Source organism: Scyliorhinus canicula, chromosome 1, assembly GCF_902713615.1.
Source record: "Scyliorhinus canicula chromosome 1, sScyCan1.1, whole genome shotgun sequence".
Taxonomy (NCBI): domain Eukaryota; kingdom Metazoa; phylum Chordata; class Chondrichthyes; order Carcharhiniformes; family Scyliorhinidae; genus Scyliorhinus; species Scyliorhinus canicula.
In genome coordinates this window covers 265858126-265882246 of record NC_052146.1, presented here as the reverse complement: position 1 = coordinate 265882246, position 24121 = coordinate 265858126, and the positions used below count along the sequence as shown (strand labels likewise).

The following is a 24121-nucleotide window of genomic DNA, read 5'->3' as shown; positions in this document are numbered from 1 at the left end:
TTTTGCGAGAGAGAACTGACTGGTGGTGATTTAACCTGAAGGTCACCACACCCCAGGTGAGGGACTAGGTTGAGAAAGGGGGGGCCTTCATGGTAACCTCATAATGTCAGCTGGCACAGGAATTGAACCTGCTCTCTTGGCCTCACTCTGCATCACAGACCAGCCCGTCTAACCAACTGGGCTAACCGACCTCCCGACCCTGAGCATTAACACCTGTAGAATTACGTGACACTGTTCAAATATCGGAGTAGTGCGTTTCCTATAATTTCTTTTCTAGCCAACGTATGTTGGATTCCTGTAGCTTTGAACTTCATTCGAAATATTTCAGATGGAGCTTCAGCAAACTTTTCTGAAAGTCTAAATATACTAAATTATAACAAGTGCTGCTGTCGACTTTAGCGTAATACCCTAAATTATCCCAGGGGAGTTTGTCAGGTGAGATCTTCTGTCAAATTCATGTTGTCTGTTTAATTTAGTACTATAATTATAGAAAATGCAAGTACTAACCTGCTCTTGTGTGTCCTAATGTTTTTATGCACTGTCGATTTCCTTTCTATCCTTCAGTGTCTTAAACATTATGCCACAGAATCACAGCAATGTTACAGTGCAGAAGTAGGCCATTCAGGCCATTTTGTCTGCATCTGCTCTCTGAAAGGGCAATTCATCTGGTGCCATTCCCCTGCCTTCTCCCCATAACCCTGCACATTCTTCCTTTTCCAATAACAGTCTAATTCCTTTCAGAATGCCTCGATTGAACCTGCCTCCAGCACAATATCAGGCAGTCCATTCCCGACCCCAACCACTAACTGCGCAAAAGAGGTTTTTGCTCATGTCGCTCTCACTTCTTTTGCCAATCACCTAAAATGTTCTCTCTCTCGATCCTTTGAGGAGAGGGAACAGTCCCCCCCACCCCCCCTCACCTACTTTGTCCAGATTCCTTATGATTTTGAACACCTCTTTCAAACCTTTTGTCAGCTTTCTCTTCTCCAAGGAAAGCAGTCCCAACTTCTTCAACTTTTCTTCTTCGTAACTGAAGTTTTCATCGCTGGAACCATTTGCGTGCATCTTTTCTGCACTCTCTCCAGAACTGGACATGATACTCTAGCTGAGGCCAAACTAGTGTCTTTGACAAGTTCAACATTACCTCTTGCTCTTGTATTCTATGCTTTATTAACAATGCTCTTAACCTGTCTTGCCAGCTTCCATGGTTCATACACATATATTTCTCTGCCCCTCTGCTCCTGTGCCTCCCTCCAAATGGAAACCGTTATTTTATATTGTTCTTCCTTCCCAAATGAATCACTCCATATTCTTAGCATTGAACTTCATCTGGCATGTGGCTGCCCATTCCACAAACTTGTCTGTGTCCTTTTGAAGTTCTATGCTATCCTCCTCACAGTTTACAGTGCCTCAAAGTTTGTGTCATCCACAAATTTTGAAACTGTGCCCTGTACACCAAGGTCTAGGTCATTAATATACATCAGGAAGACCAAGGCTCCCAACACTGACCCCAGGAACTCCACTACAAACCTTCTCGAACTCAAAAAACACCAATTAACCACTACTCCATTAACCTCCCACTCAACCAATTCCATATCCATGCTGCTACTTTCCTTTTTGCTGCATGTGCTGTAAAATCTCTCACAAGTCTGTTATGCGGCATTGTATCAAATGCTTTTTGGAAGTCCATGTGCACCACATCAACAGCATTGCCTTTATCAACCCTCTCTGTTACCTCTTCAAAAAACTCAGCACTTTAGTCAAATACATTATTCTCTTAACAAATCCATGCTGGCTTTTCTTACTTAATTCACATTTGACTATAAATTTTGTCTCAAATTATTGTTTCCAGAAGTTGCCCCACCATCTGATCTGTAATTGTTGGGCTTATCTTTACACCCTTTTTGAACAAGGGTGTAACTTATTCCCCAGTCCTCTGAAACCACCCGAGTCTAAGGGAGACCGGAAAATTCTGATCGATATCTCTGTAATTTCTGCTCTCCGTATCCTTGGATGCAGGGGCTGGTTTAGAACACTGAGCTAAAGAGCTGGCTTTTAAAGCAGACCAAGGCAGGCCAGCAGCGCGGGTTCAATTCCCGTACCAGCCTCCCCGAACAGGCACCCGAATGTGGTGACTAGGGGCTTTTCACAGTAACTTCATTTGAAGCCTACTTGTAACAATAAGCGATTTTCATTTCATTATCTTTAAGTAGAGACAATACCCCATCTATCAATTTTAAATCCTTCTTGTACATTAATGGCCTCCTCTTTCACCTTCGTAGAATCTTCATCCTTTGTAAAGACAGGTGCAAAGAATGATTTAATACATCGGCCATGCCCCCTCCCTTCATGTGTAAATCCCCTTTCTGGTCCTCGATTGGACCTAATCCTCCTTTTACCAGGTGCCTAAAGAAGACTTGAAATGAAATGAAATTAAATAAAAACGCCGTAACGTGGCGAGAACCAATTGTCACCAAGTAAGCCCTTTTTCCATATAATTAACGAGAGCCACCCCATATCCAGCTGCCACCCATGATTCATCAGCCTCCCCAGCAAGTGGTCACTAATCAGGAGTAGCGACTGGAACTCCTTTTAAAAAACGTGAACCTGGCGGAATTGCTTCTGTGAGGAGCCGAGAAAGTGAGTAAACATTTTTGCTCACAGGCAAAGAGCCGGGGGCGCTGGGCTTGCCATCAAAGTGCAGGGACGGGTCCTTAAGCAGGGGGAGACCGTCCGCAGGGGTGGGCAGCCTTGGGAGGATAGGAGGTGGGGGGGGGGGGGGGGGCAACCCACAAGCGGCACCACTATGCCAACCCCTCAATCGTGTGTACCCGATCCGGGGCAATCCTTGTCCTTACCAGTCTACCCCACTGACCACTCATAACCCCCACAGACTGCCGAAGCCTCTGGCCATGCGGCTGAAGGCTATTGCCAATAGGGAATTGGGATTAGGTGAGCAGTTCAAACAACCCAAGTGGATTCCCGTGGAAAGGCGGGACATGTAGCAAGTGGGACTAGTTGCCTAGATCCTAATCACACCTTGATGCCTGAACACTGCGTAGGGAACACACACAAGCAGCAGTCAACATCCGAACACCCAAGGGATGGGACACAGCTCCGGGGACATTTCCACGGCCGGAGGGTGGGTGAGTGCCCGGGGGAGGGGACCAGCACCCGGTCCAGGTAACGTTAAATGCGGGTGTCCAGGGTACAGGACCCGAGGACACAGCCGCCCATCAGACCAGGGAGGGACCCAGAGGGGGAGTCCCATGATGGCCCGGGGTGTATAGGCATCGTTGGTCGTTTGAACAGATGACGGACCGGTGCGTGCCGCAGGAGGCTCCACCGCAACAAGGAGATGGTGCGGCATCTGTGCCATGTCCTCGTGGACTTGGCACCACATGGAGGAAGGGGACACCCCCTCCTGGTGGTTGTCAAGATCTCCGCAGCCCTGAACGTTTACGCCTGGGGACCATTCCAGGGCTCGAGCGGGGACCTATGTGGCATATCGTAGGGTAGAGCCCACAGGTGCATCAGACAGGTCACCAATGCGCTGCATGCGCGGGCGGAAAACTACATAATCTTTGACATGGACCAAGCCCGGCAAGATGTCAGGGCTGCAGGATTCTCCGCCATCACCTGTGCTCACCGGGCCATCTGGGAGCGCCCTACGTTAAAAGGAAGGGGTTCCACTTCCTGCACATACAGCTCATGTGCGACCACCATATCATGCATGTGCGTGCACGCTTCCTGGGGAGCGGCCACGACAGCTACATCCTGGGGCAGTCGGACACCCCTCCCTCTTTGAGGACCACCCTTGGAAGGCCAGCTGGCTCTTGGGGGATAAGGGGAACCCGCTGAGGACCTGGCTAATGAAGCCAGTAGGGAGCTTTGAGACCGAAATGGAGACCCAGTATAACGAGGCCCATGCAGCCACCCGGGCTGTCATTGAGCAGTGCATCGTATTCCTCAGGGTGCAGCTCCATTGTCTCAACCGCTCCACTGGTGCCCTGCAGTACACTCCCCAGAGGGTTGCCCGCTTTGTGGTGGTCCACTGTGGCTTCAATATTCTCGCACAGCAGCGGGCTGACATGCTGGAGGTTGGTGATGAGGAACATATGGCCACCTCAGAGGAGGATGATGAGGAGACGCCGGACCATCAGGGGCTGGAGGATGAGCCCACAGAGGAACCAGAGGACCAGCCGGAGGCTGTGGGACAGGTGGCAGCGGCGAGGGTGTGGCAAGTCTGGAGGGCCAAGGTGGCCCTCATATTCGCCCGATTCACTGAGGACATGGCCTGGTCCGTCATCGCTACCTTACCAACCCCTGCACTTCCATTTTCACCTTCCCAGGATCTGTGTCACATCATTCGAGGGTGCTGGGACTGTGTTGGCACCATCAGCGGGTCACTGTCGAGGACTGGGAGGTGATGATAACCCGCAGAGAACTGAGCGCCAGTACTCCTCGATCTATGCCATAGTCTCACACCTGCTTGTCTGCTGAGTGCTCGCTTGATTCCATCAGCTGCATGCAGTGTGCTCGGGGAGGGGGGGTGGGGGTGATGTCTGGAAAGATGGGCCAAGGGTTTGGAGATCGTCCCGCACTGTGGAAAAAAGTGACAGAGGCGTTATACTGGTAGTGAACAAGTGTGTTTATTGTGTGCAACAACTCCCCACCCTCCCGATGTTGCTGCCACCATTCCCCCCCCACCCCCTCCACCCCATCCCCAGTGTCCTCAGTGATCCTCAATGTGCTTTACTTTCCTAGTTCCACCGCTACATCTAGATGTGTCCCCAGGATGCACTTCAGAGGTGGAGGCAGCCACCTGCATATCTCATCCCTTAACCTTTGATACCCCGGCAGGCGTCCTCTTGTCATCGGCACATGCACAGCCATGCCACCCTGATCCATGTGCTGGCTGTGAGACGTGATCCCATCAGAGGGGTGGAACTTGGGGGAGCTGGTGGCCACCGTCGTCACTCCATGAGAAGGGTATGAGTTGGCACTCAGCATCCTTTCCTCTCGATCGGCGCCCATAGGACCCTGGGGTTCACCTTGGGATTGAGGGGCAGCTGGCTCAAGCCACAGCTGCCCCTGCATCATCTGGCTCTGTCAGTCCTGGAGGTTCCCCATGGTCTGCACCATCGTGTCAATGCCTACGGCTATGCTCCTCAGTGATTGGGACATGTTCGGCAGCGCCTCTGTCATGCCCATCTGAGCCGGACATATCCCGCAGAACCTCATCAAGGTTGACCTGCTACTGGGTGACATCCCCCAGTGAGGCGCACATTCTGTCAAGGCCCTCAGCCATGGCTGTCACCAATTGTGCGAGTGGTGGTGAGCCGTTTCACACTCCTCCCCCTCTGTCACTATTTTGTTATTATTTTGTTTTACTGGGAGAGCGGGGCGTGGAGATGGTGGCATAGTGGTGCTTTTAGGTCATAGGTTTAAGTCCCAATATGGCAGCAGGTGGAATTTAGATGAAATGATGGAGATCTGGAAAACACAGCGAGCCATGAAGCCATCATTGATTGCCATAAAGACCCATCTGGTTCACTAATGCCCTTAGGGAAAGAAATCTGCCATCTTTAGCGGGGACAAGATTCTATGGCCCTGACGTGGGGACAGAGCTGAAAAATGCAGCGAGGTGCTCAAGTCCATTGACTTTGGCAGACCAAAAACACCCGCCGGTGGATGGGGCCATAAAATTCCCCCAAATGGTCTGACGTACATGTTACTCCAGACCCAAAGCCACGTAGTTGAATCTTAACTGTCCTCTGAAATGGCAAGGGCAATTGGAGATGGGCAACAGATGCTGGCTTTACCCGAGACGTCCTCATCCCATGAAAGAATGAAGAAAACAAAAACTAACTCTTGTTCCAGGGTTATTTGATTCTTCGTGCATGCTTTAAATTAATAAAGATTTCAACAATTTTCACAAACGTCCTTATATTTCTCAATGACAATGCATCTTTCTACTTTTGAGGTTTTATGTCAATCTAATCTAATTTATATAAAACCTAACTCCAAAGTACGACTAATCTAAAATCCTCAGCAAAATGAACCAATTTTTATGTACCAATAATTAGAAATCACACAACCAAAGATAGTTTATACTTTAGGTAGGCCACTTCTCTTTGGTAGACCCTGCATCAATTACTATCAAACAAATCAGCAGGAACAAAACAAAACCTTATCAGTTCCATTTCATGAACAAAAACACTGTGGGTCCGGAAGGTACCAACCACAGTACTACTACAATGTCCTGTACGGTCATGATAAGATTCACCCAAGATTGTTAAAACGTGCAGCACTGTAGGCATTTAATCACATTATTGTTGGTATTATTGAGAGGTTTTATAATCTTCATTAGTGTCCCAGGTAGGCTTACATTAACACTGCAATGAAGTTACGGTGAAAAGCCTCTAGTCGCCACACTCTGGCACCTGTTTGCCTCTTTAACACTAACAGGACATAAATTATACCCAGAAGCAGCAGTAAAAACTCCAATATATCTGTGCCCCTCCAATACTGGCCTCATCAGCATCCGCGATTTTAACCATTCAACCATTGGCAGCTGTGCCTTCAACTGCCCAGGCCCAAAGCTCTGAAATCCCTTCCCTAAACATTTCCACCTCTTTTAAGGTATTCCTTAAACCATGCTTTAAGGCCATCTGCCCTAATTGCGGAGTGCCAAATTTTGTGAGATAGTGCACTATGAAAGACCTTGGGATATTTTACCAAGTTAAAGGCACTACTTGCAAATGGCTGTTGTTAATTAAATGCCTCACTGTACCAGAACAAACATTTCATAATGTTTCCTTTTGTTGTTCTTTGTTTATGTGTTGCACATTTGAACAAGGCAATCAAGTGATGAAATGTTAAATCCATTGACAACGGCAGTGCACATGGATATGTGTGGGATAAGTGATTGGTTAAGTAATTTACTGCTACATTACCAGCATTTTTCCGCCTCAGATTTGTATGTAACACTGTCTGAGTAGCAAATTGCATGACATTGATAAATGTAGAAATTTGAAGAATTTCTTGTGCATTGCCCAGCCAAACCACTTGCTCTCTGTACATAATTATTTGATGTGAAGAGTGAGAAGGCTAAAATAGTTGATAACACCCTGTGGGACAGCAGAACGTTTTTGGTGAATAGCTGAAACATTCAGGTTTGGAAAGGGACACGTTTGACTTCATCCCCGTTTGTGCCGAGCTAATTGATTCAGTGGTGTCTGGGCAGCACAGTAGCGTAGTGGTTAACACTATGGCTTCACAGTGGCAAGGTCCCAGGTTCGATTCCTGGCTTGGGTCACTGTCTGTGCGGAGTCTGCTCGTTCTCCCCTTGTCTGCGTGGGTTTCCTCTGGGTGCTCCGGTTTCCTCCCACATGTCCCGAAAAACGTGCTATTAGGTAATTTGGACATTCTGAATTCTCCCTCTGTGTACCCGAACAGGCGCCAGAACCTGGCGACTGGGGGATTTTCACAGTAATTTCATTGCAGTGTTAATGTGAGTCTAATTGTGACAATAAAGATTATTATTATTATGTTAAGGGATACAGCAATTAATCTTAATATTCCTTTGTTCCAAAAGGGAGCTTCTGGCTGCTATCCAATGATCCTTGTATCAGGAAAGAATGGGATCTCCTCTGGTTAAATTAAGCATCAGTAAGAACAGTCAGCCAGCATGGATAAGTAAGGCTGATTGGATGGCTTACCAGGGGGGTGTCAGTGGAACCAAATCCCAACAATGCGTAAATATCTCTGGTAAAATAAAATAATCTGAGTTACGGTAGAATTGCTCCGCCTCAGTACAGCCACATAGGAGTTGACAAAACCTTTCCTGAAAAATAACAATGAAACTGTTATTGTGAAAGGCAGCCAGTAAATTATAGAATGGAAAAGAGAATTGTGAATTGGCACAACCTACACTGCTCTGCCTTTAGCTTCACAAAAATACCATTACACCCTTAACCTCCTCACAAGTTTCTTGGGAAAAGCATTGCACATTAACTTAATTAACTCACCACAGAAAGATTAGCAATTAAAAGCATGAAGCACCTTTTAAACAACTTGATAACTGTTAATGACCGTCTATTGACCTTGATGGCCCAGAAAGTGAACAATAATCCTTTTGTGTAGTTAATTGTTGTTGCAGATTTGAAAATTTACATTTTTGTTTGACCTTTCCTGTCACCATCTTTTTGAGCCACTCTTTCATTCTTTCCTGCCTGATTTGATACTTAATTCACCCACTTTAAATTTCTCTCCTCCCCCTCAATCCGTAAATCTCATCTGTTAAGGGCTATTCACAAAGGTCCCAGGTGACCTGCTTGCACTCCACTGAGCTGGCACTAGCTTGCATTTACAGGGTAAAACATTTTGGAGCTCAATAAGTTTTAAGAACATATTTCCTGTAAATTAGCAATAATAATCGCTTATTGTCACAAAGGCTTCAATGAAGTCACTGTGAAAAGCCCCTAGTCACCACATTCCGGTACCTGTTTGGGGAGGCTGGTACGGGAATTGAACCCACGCTACTGGTATTGTTCTGCATTACAAGTCAGCTGTTTAGCCCACTATGCTAAATCAGCCCCAAGGCAAGCTGCTCCTTTTTTCCCAGTGACTCTCAAACTGGGATCAATAAAGAGTTTCCAGTGTGGCCGGGAAATATTGTGGAATTGTAAACAAAGCAGAACTGGGCCTTTCAGGTGGACAAGGTGAGAGGCAAAGGTACCATGGTCAAGAGGAAGCAAATAAAATGGAGACTAATGGCAGGCTTGGTGCAAGGTGAAAGACAGGGGCCAGTCTGGCTGCCACATATGCACTACAGAGTGCACTGGCTCTCTCAGAAGGGAGCATGCACTGAGAGAAGCACAAGGATCAACAGGTACACCATCCGAGGATCGGGCGAGGGTATCCACAAACTGTGGTGGCTTTCCATCAGCCTGTTCCAAGACCTGTTCAAAGCCAATGGCGACTAGGAAGTGAGGGAGGGGTGGGAGGGAGGGGTGGGAGGGAGGGGTGGGGGGCAGGAAGTGAGGGGAGGGGGGTGGCAGGAAGTGAGGGGAGGGGGGTGGCAGGAAGTGAGGGAGGGGCGGAGCAGAGGGAGGAGGGGAGGGGAGGCAAGGAGGGAAGCTAGGGGAGTCGCAGAGAGAGACATGGGGGAAAATGGGAGGAGGGGAGAGGGCATGAAGCCCCCCCCCCCCCCCCCCCCCCCCCCCACCAACGCACAAAGACAACAACAGGAACTGCAGAAGACAGGAGTGGAACACGGCAACACAACACCCAGAGCGCAAGCTGATGTCAGGAAAGAACTAGACTACCAATGGGGTGGGGAGGGCGGGTGGAGAGGAGGCATGTAAAATTTGCAAATATAAAAATGTCACAATGTGCAAATATCAGTGAACTATATGTTAAATTGTTATTCTGCAAAATCTGGAAAAATGCCAATAAAAATACTTTTAACAAAGGATCAACAGGTAAACTTGCAGTTACATAGACACACTCCCTACAGTGCAGAGGGAGGCCATTCAGCCCATCATATCTGCACCAACTCTCTGAAAGAGCACCCTACCTAGGTTCATGCCCCAACCCTATCCCCATACCCCTATAACACCACCAATTTGCATGGCCAATCCATCTAACCTGTACATCTTTGAACTGTGGGAGGAAACCGGAGCACCTGGAGGAAACGCATACATGGGGAGAGAGTACAAACTCCACAGTGACCCAAGGCTAGAATTGAACCCAGGTCCCTGGCGCTATGAGGCAGAAGAACTAACCACTGTTACCATAGCTGGTGGTGGGCGGCACCTTGTTCAAGAGAGAGACGTTTATTTTTAAGTCTTTAAGTACTACATACTAAAGCTCAAAGCAAATATGGCAGAAAATAAATTTCTCCAGGATGCCATATTCCTCAAAGCCAGACCTGTTACAGAGTACTCCATGGTTACCGTGCCTGTAAACTCTAGAACCTTGTTATTGATTTATATTTGTTGTGCCCTGTCTGCCTATTTTAATGTGTGGTATCTTGAACTTTTCTGCCTCAGCTGCCTAGAGGACAGTTTGTGAGCATCCCACATAGCACCTTCATGGTTGCAGTTTGAGGTAGTACTAATTATGGGAACTATATGGTATTATGATTTAGGTGGGGTCCATTGTTTACTAATTCAATTGAAAAAGGCCCTTCAGATACAAACCTATTGCTCTATTCAACTACATAGCTTTCACAAAATTGCACATATTCCTGGGATATTTACAATCAAATATTCTTCTGGATTTTGCATTTGATATTTAACTTCCTTTTGGATCAAGTGACGCGGCAGTACAGTGGTTAGCATCGCTGACTCACGGTGCTGATGACCCGTGTTCAATCCCAATCCCGGGTCACTGTCTGTTAGGAGTTTGCACATTCTTCCCATGCCGGCGTGGGTCTCACCCCCACAACCCAAAGATGAGCAAGTTAGGCGGATTGGCCACACTAAATTGCCCCTTAATTGGACAAAATAATTGGGTACTCTTAATTTTTTTTTAAACTTCCTTTCAGATTACATTTAAATGCAGCCATATTTTCGCTCTTAGATTAAGACCTGGAGATAGGACTTTTCCCCAGAGTGCCAGTCAACTAAGTCTTAATCTTGCCGCAGTATTGAAATTGCATTTTGGGTGGCACAGTGGTTAGCACTGCTCACCCACGGCGCTGAGGACCCGGTTTTGATCCCAGTCCCGGGTCACTGTCTGTGTGGAGTTGGCACATTCTCCCAGAGTCTGCATGGGTCTCACCCCCACAGCCAAAAATGTGCAGGGTAGGTAGTTTGGCCACGTTAAATTGCCCCTTAATTGGAAAATAATTGGGTACTCTAAATTTATAATTAAAAAAATGAAATGCCATTTTATCAGTCACAGATGTCATCCCATATGACTGTGACAAGAATAAACTTCCCCCCTCATTCTTCTTGTCTTGACTGTAGCCCTGGACACCATTGACTGCACCAGCTTCCGTCAATGCCTCCCAACACTGTCCAGCTGACTATGGCTGCACTTTATATCATCGCAGCTTTTCTTCCCAAACCATCAACCTCTGATGTCCTCCAATGATCTACCTTTGGGTCCATCCTATTTCTTATTTACATGCTGCATCGCGGCAATATCATCCAGAAACACGTTTGCTTCCATATGTATGCTGATTACACCTACCCAGCTCTATCTCTACACCACTCTCAACCTCACCGCCATCTCTAAATTATCAGGCTGCATATCCACCATCCAGGACTGAGGGAGCAGAACTTTCCCACAATTGAATACTGTCAGCCTTTGGTCCTAATACAAATATTGCTCCTTAGTCATTGAGTCCATCCCTCTCCCCGGAAACTGCCGAAGGCTGAACCAGGCTGTTCACAAATTTGACCTAAGAACTGGCATCAAAAACTTCATCCCAAATTCTACTCCCAACCACTATCACTAAACCATCTATTTCCATCTACAGAAAATCATCTGACTCCCTCCCTGCCTCCATTCATCTGCAGCCCTCATCCATGGTCTTGCCACCACTAGGTCTAACTGCTGGGGCTGGTTTAGCACAAAGGGCTAAACAGCTGGCTTGTAATGCAAAACAAAGCCAGCTGCGTGGGTTCAGTTCCCGCACCAGCCTCTCCGAATAGGCACCAGAATGTGGCGACTAGGGGCTTTTCACAATAACTTAATGCACTCCAGACCAACCTCACACATACAAAATGCTGCTGTGTGTACTAGATCCCAATTAAATCCAAGTCTCTCCAATGGCCTCAACCCTCCGTTTCTTTTCCAGCCCGAGAAGAGTCCAAGATATCTGTGCTCCTCTAAATTCTGGCCTCTTGAGCAATCCCAACTTTAAATTGCTCCATCATTGGCTGCTATGGCTTCAACTAAGTGGGTTTAAACTCGAGGAATTTCCTTCCGAAACTTCTCTCCCTTATGGCTTTTCCATCTTTCCTCCTTTAAGAGGCTTCTTTAAACCTACAGATTTCAGCAAAGCTCTTGGTCATCTGCCCTAATATCTCGTTATGTGACTTGGTGCCGTATCTAGTTTTCCAATGCCCCTGTGAAACACCACAGGCATTGTATAAAATTGAATAAATTATGTAAATACAATTTGTTTTATTTACAAATATTTGGTTATTTATGCCTTTGCTATATCTAGGATCTTGGGCAGAATTTTCTGATTTTGAGGTGGTGTCAGCTGAGACGGGGAAAGTGGGGTGCAGCCCGCCAGCTGCACTGCCGGCCTTTTTCGTCTCGAGAGTACCCAATTATTTTTCTTTTCCAATTAAGCGGCAATTTAGCATGGCCAATCCACCTAACCAGCACATCTTTGGGTTGTGGGGGTGAAACCCACGCAGACACGGGGAGAATGTGCAAACTCCACCCGAACAGTGGCCCAGAGCTGGGATTCGAACCCGGGTCCTCAGCACTGCAGTCGTAGTGCTAACCACTGCGCCACATGCCGCCCCATCCGTCTTTCTTGAACCACACACTTACATTAAAAAAAACAGGAGACGGGTCCCACATCACATCCGCCAGCATATTAAAAATTTTAAATAGATGAAACAAGGATCCCATGGACACAGCGCCCGCCCCCTCCGGTATACCGGTCCCGTCGGCATAAATGGGCAGTCCAATGTGGGGGGACAATCGGGAGTAAATGCCAGATCTGCATTGTAAATTAGATGTAGATAGGATTCCCAACTTTTAAAGTCGGGATCCCAGTTAAGTCATTGGCGGGGTGGGGGCTCAATTCTCTGCCCCCTCCGCCGTCCCATACCCTGCCAAAATTGGGACAAAAACTCACCCCCCCCCCCCCAATTTTGAACAAAGTGGTTTCTCTGTTTCTCTAGGTTACTACAATGACTACTCTTCAAAAGGACAAGCAAATATGTACACATGTTTGGAATGAGAATGTAATTGCCAAATACTAACAATGTGAGACACTGAATGGATTTTGTAAATCTTTCAAATATTCCAGGTATGGCCTGAATCTTCCGAGTAGTGGCAATGATTGTCAGATCGCAGCTTGTAAATTCTTCCTGCATTTCTACCAGGGTCTTCCAAACCCAGTTTTCACAGAAATGTACATGTAGGATCCATCAGGATGCTCCGTCAGAACAGAGTTAGGAAAAACAGGACACCCTCCCCCATTTTACAGCACTAATTGCAATGTGGCAAGTTTCAAGGTCCACTTTGAATGTTAGTGAATGGGTGACTAGCTGAGTGGGTAAATGGATGAGTGACATAGTAAGTGGGTTGGAGGTAGGTGGATGAGGTAGGTAATTGGGTGAGGTGGCTGGGTGAGTTGGTAGGTGATCGCGTTGGGTCACTTATAGAATGACCTAGGTATTATCCGTCTAACATTTTCTGGGTAACTACCCAGATAAGTCGAACGGATCTAAGTCAGAGTTTGAGACTTCCATTCAGGGTCCCAGGCAGCATGGGGAATTGCCCATCGGAGATTCAAACTTCCTGAGCAATTCTCACATAAATCTGCGTGTCAGGACCAACGCGTATTTTCAGTTGCACACCTGGGGTGGGATTCACCGGCCGTATATTTGGATGGTATATTTGGACTTTCAGAAGGTGTTTGACAAAGTCCCGCAGAAGAGATTATTGTGCAAAATTAAAGCGCATGGGATTGGGGGAAGTGTACTGAGGTGGATAGAAAACTGGTTGGCACAGGAGAAACAAAGAGTAGGGATTATGAGTTCTTTTCAAATTAGCAGGCAGTAACTAGTGGGGTGCCACAGGGAACAGTGCTGGGACCCCAGCTATTCACAATACATATTAATGATTTAGATGAGGGAACAAAATATAACATCACAGTTTGCAGATGATACCAAGTTGGGTGGGAGGGTGAACTATGACAAGGATGCAGGGATCCTACAGCATAATCTGGACAGGTTGGGCGAGTGGGCAAATCAATGGCAGATGCAGTATAATTTGGATAAGTGGGAGGTTATTCACTTTGGAAGCAAAAACAGGAAGGTTCTTACAACCTGAATGGTTGTAAATTGGGAGAGGGGAATGTGCTGCGGAACCTGGGTGTCCTTGTGCACCAATCGCTGAAGGCAAGCATGCAGGTGCAGCAGACAATAAAGAAGGCGAATGGTATGTTGACCTTCATTGAGAGAGGTTGAGTACAGAAGCAGGGATATGTTGCTGCAATTATACAGGGCCTTAGTGAGGCCACACCTGGAATATTGTGTGCAGTTTTGGGTCTCCTTTTCTGAGGAAGGATGTTCTTGCTCTCGAGGGAGTGCAGCAAAGGTTTACCAGACTGATTCCAGGGATGGTGGGACTGTCATATGAGGAGAGATTGACTAGGTTAGGATTGTTCTCGCTGGAGTTCAGAAGAATGAGGGGGGATCTCAAAGATCTAGCAGGACTAGACAGGGTAGATGTAGGGAAGATATTCCCAATGATGGGTGTGTCAGAACCAGTGGTCACAGTCTGAGGATTCAGGGTAAACCATTTCAGACAGAGATGATGAGATATTTCTTCACCCAAAGAGTGGTGAGCCTGTGGAATTCATTACCACAGGAAGTAGTTGATGCTAAAACATTGAATATATTCAAGAGATGGCTAGATATAGCACTTGGGGAGAATGGGATCAAAGGCTATGGGGAGAAAGCAGGATTAGGCTATTGAGTTGGATGATCAGCCATGATCGGGATAAATGGCGGAGCAGGCTCGAAGGGCCAAAAGGCCTCCTCCTGCTCCTAACTTCTATGTATCCATGTAATACAGCCCTTGGTCTCCAATGATCTGCAGACTGGAAGATTTGGACGTATATAATTATCTTTTAAATTAATGAAAGTACTCCAAAGTTTATTCCAAAATTACTTTTCCAGTTAAATACATTTAATATTCAATGTAGCAGAAACGTTACTATAACAATACTATAAAATTAAAATTTCTTTACAGATATAGCCTCTCAAAGCTATATATTATATATACGTTATAGCTAAAATTGTACAATATGGCTAAAACATTAATTACCCAGGACAAAACTATAATTGAATTTTAATGTTCTGCCATTATAATGTATAAAAAAATTCTTAATTCAATCTTTGCCTAATTAATTCAAGACAGGCCAAAACACACAATCTGCACATATTCGATGAGACTCTGTGACCTATCCAAAGTTACAAAAATCCTCTTGTAACCCAGAAATCTCTGGATAATTACTGCAATGGTATTATTTTAGACTAGAGTTCGACTTAAATATTACACAACTGTGACCCAGCAACTGCAGAAGTAGCAGCCAATATTCTGGAATTGTCATATTATACCCAGGATACTAGCACTACCTCCCGAAGCCACAGTCAATTCATACAATCCAAGTGACCACTTGGTTGTCTGCATGTTGGCACCATTTGCCACAAATTGTATAACTAGAGGAGGGTAAGAGCAGCTTAAAATTTTACTTCTGCCATTAAACGAGTGAACAAAACATGCAGGGTGAGAAAAACGGGAGACTCACACGATGAATGACAATAGTTCAATTTTGCTGTTCCCACCAATGCTTTTCTTAGAACTTCCAGGGGCCTCACGGTAGCATGGTGGTTAGCATCAATGCTTCACAGCTCCAGGGTCCCAGGTTCGATTCCCGGCTGGGTCACTGTCTGTGTGGAGTCTGCACGTCCTCCCCGTGTGTGCGTGGGTTTCCTCCGGGTGCTCCGGTTTCCTCCCACAGTCCAAAGATGTGCGGGTTAGGTGGATTGGCCATGCTAAATTGCCCGTAGTGTAAGGTTAATGGGGAGATTGTTGGGTCACGGGTATACGGGTTACAGTAGGGTGATCATTGCTCGGCACAACATCGAGGGCCGAAGGGCCTGTTCTGTGCTGTACTGTTCTATCTATCTATCTATAAGAAACAGGAGGAGAAGGCTATTTGGCGCCTTGAGCTTGCCTCACCATTCACCAAGATCATGGCTGGTCAGATTGTAGCCTTAACTCTACTTTCCTGCGTGCCCATAACCCTGGACAACTATGGTGATCAAATATTCTGCCTAACTCAGCCTTAAATATATTCAATTATCCAATCTTCACTGCTCTTTGGAGCAGAGAGCTGCAAATATTAACAATGCTCAGAGAAAGAATTCTTCCTGATTTCACTCTAAAATGGGAGACCCCGGGGTGGATTCTCCGTTTGGGAGACTAAGTGCTGACACCAGCGGGGCATGTGTGCATTTCCACGATCGGAAAATCGGTGCGAAACCCTCACCGATTCTGGTACCGATGAGGGGCTAACACCGGCGCCAACTGAAACTCGCGGGGACTGCGTCGGAAATGGCCAGGTCACGTGCTGCGCATGCGGACGGCTAAGGACCTGCATCAGTCGCGCCGTACAACGTGGCACTGGCCGTGCATAAACCTAATCCGCCATCCCACAGCGCACCCCCTGGCCACCCCTAACCAGCCTTAGCAGAAGCCCCGCCAGCCAGCGGCGCGGATCCCTGCCGAGTGAGGAAGGAGCAGTGCTCCGAAAGCTAGTGTTTGAAACAAACATGTTGGACTTTAACCTGGTGTTGTAAGACTTCTTACTTAATTTCCTCAGATCATCCACAGCTGCCTTCAACCTCAGTTCTCCCATATAGCCCTCCTTTCCAAAATCTACAAACAGGACTGCCATGGAGGTGGAATCTTGCGCTATCCCTGTGGCGAGCTGATTAAACGCCTTTCACCACCAAACATACCATGGGGAGGGCACAAGAGTCCATCCCTTGGTGTTTGTGGATTTTAGGAAGTTGGTAAAAGTGGGCTAAATGGGGTTGGGGTACTAAGAGATCGCAAACTGTGGAGGGAAGATCTCCAGGTGAAAACAGATCAATGATAATCCTGGAGACAATAGCTTGACTGCGGCGGGAAGGCTGAAGGAGGGCCTTCCCATCGCACCGCTGGTTAAGCCTCATAAGTGAAAAATTAACGCCCCTTCTCACCGTTGCTGGTATTAACCCAGCAGCAGGTAGGGGGGACTTTTCATGCAAGAAGCACGGCCACCCCCACTGCCATCACTCACCCGTGTCTGGGTCACTCCTCAATCTAAGACCTGGGTGGTGCAGTACCAACACCTGCCACTACTTCCCTGTTAGTGCTGCCTTCCACTGGCCTGTCAAGTGCCCAAGTACCTTCAGAGGCAATATAGGGGTCTGGTGAGACCCCCCCCCACCCTCCTCCCAATTGCATTCACAAGAACTCATCCATCATTTCAACCTGCTCCTGCCCTACTGAACTGTTTTCTTTCCCCCACATCTCAACCATATATTTTCTCCCATCGTTCAGTCTCTTCCCAACTACATCCACGACTTTTCGGTGCCCGTTGTCACTTTCAATAGTTTGCTTTCTGGACCTGTGTCCTTTTCTCCATGGAACGCCAATTCCTCTACACTTCTCCCACTAGCGTGTTCCGGGAATGTTCTTTTTTCTTTAACGGAGGCCAAACCAGTCCCCATCCACCATCATCCAGCTGAACTTATTCTCATATGAGCTTTCTCACATGAGCATTCTCAACAATATTCTCCTTCAAATCCACTCACTTCCTCCAAATAAAAGATGCTGCTATGGTTGCCCACACGGGTCCTTGCTGTACCTGCCTTTTTTGGGTTGTGTGGTACATGCATCGTTCCAAATCTACTTAGGTCCTGTCCCACCTCTTTTTCTGGAACACTGATGACTGGACTAATTTCCTGCTCTCGCCCTGAACTGGGAAATTTAGATAGAATTTGAATCCGATTTTCACTCATCTCTTATCTTCACATGGTTCATCCCTCTTTCCTTGCTTGAATTCTCTATCTCAATTTCTGTGAATAGGCCATCAACAAATATTCACTCCAACCCCACGGGCTCCCATCGCATACACATGCTCACACTCCACTTCCTGTTGGACGTTATTCTATTCTCCGACATTCTTCACCTCTGCTCGGATGAAGCAACCTCCCAAAGTAGCGCTTCTGATACACCTTTCTTTTTGTCAATGAAGAATGCCCTCCAAACATGATTGACAGGGTCTTCAACATGTTTTATTTCATGCACTTTTCGTCTCACCCCTCCATCCTAGAAACATGACAGGATTCCCTTTGGCTTCACCGTCCACCCCACCAGGTTTAATATTCAACCAAACATCCTCCATAATTTCCGCCAACTTCAGAGTGATGCTACCACCAATCTTCCCCCCTCCTCCCCATTTCACCAGTCTAGTGGCCATTCCATCCTCAATACCCTGTCCACTTCTCAGTGACCCCCAACAATATCCCCCCCCCCCCCATTCCAACGGCATATCTCCATGCCAGACCAGAAGATGCAAGACCTGCCCTCTTATATTCTCCCTTCTCATTGTCAAAGGACCAAAGCACTTCTTCCAGGTGAGAAAACATAATTGGTCATATGGAGTCAAAACAATAATTGTGTTTCTCTCTCCAGAGTTTATCCAGCATTTTCTGTTTTTATAAGCAAATTAATTGTATTTCTTTTAATTTAGTATTGTGTATTCAGTGCTCACTGTGTTATCACCCCTACACAGGAGACACCAAACACTGAATGGGTAACCCCTTACAGAACACCTCTGTTCAAGTTTGCAAGCATGACCCTGAGCTTCCAGTTGTCTGTCAGTTTAATTATTTACTTTGTTCCCATTTTGAATGCCCTGTTGAGGTGGTCCAATTAACTTCAACTAAATTCAAGGAACAGCACTTCATCTTTTGACTGTACACTTTACAGCCTGCTGGTCTCAACATTAAGTCCCACAATTTTAGATAATAACCTCAACCACCATTTTGTTTTTTTTTGCTAGTTATTTTCCTGGTTTCTTTCTTTGTTTCTTTATCTTGCATTCAGATGACAGGTGTCCTGCCAATCATAGATCTTTCCCTTTTTTCCTCTTCCCACCCTTCCCCTTTCCAAAGTTTATTCAAAGTCTAAGACGTGTCTAACTTTTCTCAGTTCTGATGAAAAGTGACGCACCTGAAATATTAACTATTTCTCTCGTCACATTTCCCAGACCTGCTGAGTGCTTCCAGCATTTTGTGTTTTGTTGGTCGATTTTAACTATTGGGGGAAAAAAACAGCAAATGCAGATAGCAGTCCTGCTCAGGAGACGTCATTAGAGGCCACACAGATTTTAAGTAGATTCACCTCATGCACCTGCAAAACCAGCTCCATTAAAATAGGGAATTGGCAGGAATGGAGTGAGAAATGGAACCACTCTATTTACTTGCTCTCCCTGCTTCTCTTCCAGGTATTGGGATATTGAAATACTGGGTGCGGTTCAATGGAAAAGTTTCTAAGTTCATTTGTGGCGTTTTTTTCAGGGAATTTCCCACTTGCTCTGTTGGTGAGTTCCCTACCACCAGCCAATGACATGTAATCACTTTTTTGGGCCCTGGGAAGTTTCTCACCTGTTTAGCCCACACTTAATTTCAGCACTGGATGGCTGAATTCTGAGATCAGGTCGCCATTTTGAAAGGGTGTGCCGATCTCTACGCAAGCTTGTGGGCCCCCCACACATGGGCAATGTCATTCCCCACACACATGGGCACTGCCCCACACCACCGCTCCCCCCCCCCTCAAGTGAGAACACCCCTCTATAGGGATTCCCCCCTCTTCAGAACCCCATGTCCCCATATAGGCTGTTCCCCCCCCCCCAGGACCCCTACCCATCACACCCCAACCTACCAGAGGCCCTAACGCCCCATGCACACACATCCTTGGTCCCTGAGCATTGACAGTGCCAGCCTGGCACTCGGGCACACTTGCATTGCCAATCTGGCAGTGCTCCTACCAGCAGTGTAGCCCCGGCAGTCCCAGAGTGACATTGCCAAGGTGCCACCTGGGCAGTGTCAAGATGTCAAGTGGAAGGGCCAGGGACCCACCCTGCAATGTCCCTGCCCACCCAGGGGTCTCTGATAGCCTGGGAGAGTACCCTCGGGTGCATTGCGCCTGGTCCACATTTGTTTGGACCAGTGCTGAACACCACCTGGCTGTGGCTTGCTGGGGAGGCCGGTAGATCCCGGGTAAGTTCACCAAAGCCAGTTTCACTGTTTGGTCCCGCCCCTTTATGGCATGCTTCTGACTCTGCCGCCTCACGGGACTTGGGTAGATCCAGCAAGGCCTGAAGGCTGCTGGGAAACTAGTGGGAGACCTCTCCCGGCATCCACTGGCCGCACTGTGCTTGAGCGAGAGCACAACACGGCCAGTGGATCGCGCCCACTGTCTAACATAACTGACAAAAAAAGGTCTGATCATAATTAATTTTGCTAAAAGTAAGCTGCTTTCATACAACATTTTTACTCATCTAAATATACTGACAATGTACCATGCTAATGTCACACCGTTATTACCTTCATATAAAAAAAACTGCTGACATTTTGTACTTTCTAAGCTTAATTAAATCATTCATTTACTCACATTAGCAAAACGTTTTCAGTGAAGCTTAAGAGTTCCTCCACAGTTCAACAAATTCAGGAAATTTATGTTGAGCTTTACCACAACATGAAAAGCATCCCACAGACATCAATGTATTATTGAAATAATTGGCATTCAGTTGTGATATTACAAAATGTCAGCTTGTTCAAAATAATTACTTGTAAGTCTCACTTCCAGCTCTTTCCACATTTGATAAATTGCTAATCAAGCAATCTCTGCATTGCAAGAGCAGTATACTGTCAATCAGAGGCTGTTACAGAATATGGAACACTTATGAAGATGGCTTGTGATTATGTAAAATTAGAAGCTGCATGCACCATTTTAAAGGAATCACATGATTTACAACAGGCACAAATGATGAGAAATCAAACAAAGTGCAGCTGCAAAAGGTGCTAATCATTTTCTACTGAAATAAGTCATCACATTTATGTCACCTGTTTATGCCTTGCAACATTAAAGGGACAGGTATTCAGTCTAGTGCGGAAGTTGAAATTCTTTTTCAGAAAACTATTGTGGTGGCTTCTTGTATTTAATGCTTCAATAATAATTTTCATCTGAGAAAGTAAGCTGAATATTATTTGCATAATAGTCAGAATCATCAAATCATATTTGTGGAAAAGACAATCCAAGAGCAAAGCTATTGTTGTCATGTTTATAATATATATTTCATGCTTACACCTGGATAAGGGCCAGTCTTTTAACTAATCTCATTCCTTTGATATTTGTCTTGTCTTTAGCTTTGTGAAGTCAAATTGCATGCAGAATGACTTGATTGCAGCTAAAGCAGCAGATGTGAAGCACAATATAAATCAACCTAAAGAAAGAAGGTCTGCAAAAATATCCATTTTGCAACCCATTCAGTTAATTAATGCATCTGGTTCCTAATTCAAAGTTGCTCTCATCAATCAAAACTTTGAAGAAAATTATGCTGCACGGTTTTGGAAAATCTAGATTTTTGTAGATCAGTATTTAATAATCTTTACTGTCACAAGGAGGCTTACATTAACACTGCAATGAAGTTACTGTGAAAAGCCCCTAGTCGCCATATTTCAGCGCCTATTCGGGTACACAGAGGGAGAATTCGGAATTTCCAAATTACCTAATAGCACATCTTCTGGGACTTATGGGATGAAACCCACGTAGACACGGGGAGAATGCCCAGACTCCGCACAGTGTCCCAAGCGAGAAATTGAACCTGGGACCCTGGCACTGTGAAGTCATTGTGCTAACCACTATGCTACCATGCTGCCCACATATGGATTAATAATTTATACTTTTTTTGTAAGCATGTGGCTATTGGATTACTACCAGCATTACTGATAAGGTATGATTGTGTATATTCAATCAGATTTTGACAATTTATTATGGCCTTTAAACAAAGTATTTCCAGAATCAATTAATCCCAATAATATGTGACCCATTATTTTATGTTTCTTTAAAACAAAACCATTTCTCAGTGGTACAGATTGTATTTAGCATAAGACAACTTTTTTGAAACTTAAAAATGAATTCCATCACTAATTCAAATCCTTTTAGCTATTTAAAAATAGGTTTTCTGAGACATTACTCTGCCTTAAATTTTTGAAGCAGACAGTCTTCCTTGAAGGTGTTCACAGAATAACACACACAACTACAAGACTTTTGAGCAAATTCAAAAAAAAAATCCACACAAATAAATAATGTAGTAATTCATAAGTATCATTTATTGCAAACAATAGGACAGGGAATGGTTGAAAGCATGAAAGTCAAAGCTAGGAATTTAAAAAGTTCTTACATTCTGCCTTAATGGCAGCACAGTTAATTGGAACAAATGGCCTCCTTGCTGCTTGTTTCAGTCGCAGAATATCTCTGCAGACATGCCTGGCAAGTTTTGTAAGATGTGTTGTCTGCAGGAAGAAAGACTGACGTGTCTTCAAAGTAGACTTCGGACTATCGATGTGTATTGGCACACCATGCCCAGGTTGACCATGACGAAAGGCACCTCTTATGTGCGGCTCCTTTTTAAAATGTGGAGAAAAAGAGCATCTAGTTAGTCAGTAAATGCATTGCAAATTGCAAAACAAGAATCATTACTACAAACAGCATTTGTAAGTCAAATTTGGAATGTCAAATTCCTCAATTTCTGAATGCACACGGCGGGGTGGGGTGAGGGGGGGGGGGGAGAAGAGAAGAAACACAAGCCGTACACACACCATTTGGGGAGGTTGACAGTGACATTGAACATCAGTTCCACCATTACTAACGCACTCAAGCTCCTTCTTTATTATTGCGTTCTACTTGAATTTACACCAGATTCAAGCCTGATTAACCTGACCAGTTTACACTTCAATATATCATGGGATAAACCGGAGACAAAACTACATTGCACACAAGCAAAATAATAGTAATGGCATTTTCAGAGAAGTATAAAACTTGCCATCTGTAACATTCCAATCCATCTAAAATGTTTACAACCATCTGATTAAGTTCTACATCCTGAAGCCTGACGTTAACTTTACTCGGTCATGCATTGTGGGCTTTGTAGTAATATTTTAAAAAACGACAAGACAATGCTGTAATGGGTTCTTGCACCATCGTGATATAAGATACAGCATCCTTTCTCTATTAAGAAGGAAATGATAAGAAAGAATATCAATCAAAATGCTAAAATGGTTTTACATAACCAAATTGGAGAGCAAAATCAGCATTAATTTGAAATCGTATTAAGGTCACATCAATGGAGTTTGCTGAGTATAAATAAAATATTTCCCACTGCCACAAGTTAACGACAGACATTATTTCTGGCAGAATGAAAACCAACATAAGCTGGTCCATCAATCATACTTGAACTCTTCAGTCTCAGTAGCTAATCACAAGTAGCCACAATTTGGAAAATTCAGATCTTTCCGCTTGTTGTTACCGAAATATCGTGCGTGGGTGACATTTTTTCTGCCTCTGTTCGAGTAGGCATCTTCAGACCACCATACTTCTTCCAGTACGTCCAGCATGAAGCACAAAGTCTACATTGCATATTCGGAGGTCCCCACGAATACCATTGTTGAGATTGTGTGACTGAAAAGTGAAAAATAGTCAAGTAAAAATTACTTGTCCTAATTATTCAAAGTTTTGAATATTTTAACCTAGAAAAATACTTGCTACCTATTAAACTGTGGAATGTTCTAAGAATTTGCCTTAACTAATATAGATCTCCAATAAAATCCAAATAAGTTGTTATTTTTCTAATTTTCGTGACTATTCCAATTCTCGTGGTTTATTCAATTATTTTCCATCTGATTGATAGAAGCCTAAATGCTAAAATAGATTGGGACTGCTCCTACGCATGTCTTCCTATTAGAGGTAAGTTTGATGATACAGTTTCCTCCAACATACTGGACCCCGAAATCGAACCTATATTTTAAACCAGTGGTGGGCACCCTGCGGTCCGGGGCCACGTGTGGCCCATCAGAATTCTGAGTTCAGCCCATAAGACATTTTGTTGCCCATGCACAGAGTTGCCACATTCGCTGGTTTCCATCTGATTAACTTCTTTCCTGCAGATATAACTGAAGTGATCCCCACATAAAGCAAGTGACCGTGAAGTGAGGTGCATGCTGGTTGCACACACTGGCTGAAGGCCATGCTCTCCCTGTGCACCCAAAGTGCAAATATTTATTTTGACTTT

General features: G+C 45.3%; 1 protein-coding gene across 11 annotated transcripts in view; it reads right to left on the bottom strand.

The window, feature by feature from the left end:
* The window catches only part of mta3 (metastasis associated 1 family, member 3), a 459196-nt gene that overhangs the window by 211316 nt on the left and 223759 nt on the right, over positions 1-24121 (bottom strand). For all 11 annotated transcript variants that reach the window (XM_038812863.1, XM_038812864.1, XM_038812860.1 and 8 more), the window contains 2 exons: positions 23360-23511; positions 22235-22457 (listed from right to left, as the gene is read on the bottom strand). In XM_038812863.1, coding sequence (XP_038668791.1) covers positions 22235-22457; positions 23360-23511 — 375 coding nt within the window. The remainder of the gene's footprint in view (positions 1-22234; positions 22458-23359; positions 23512-24121) is intronic.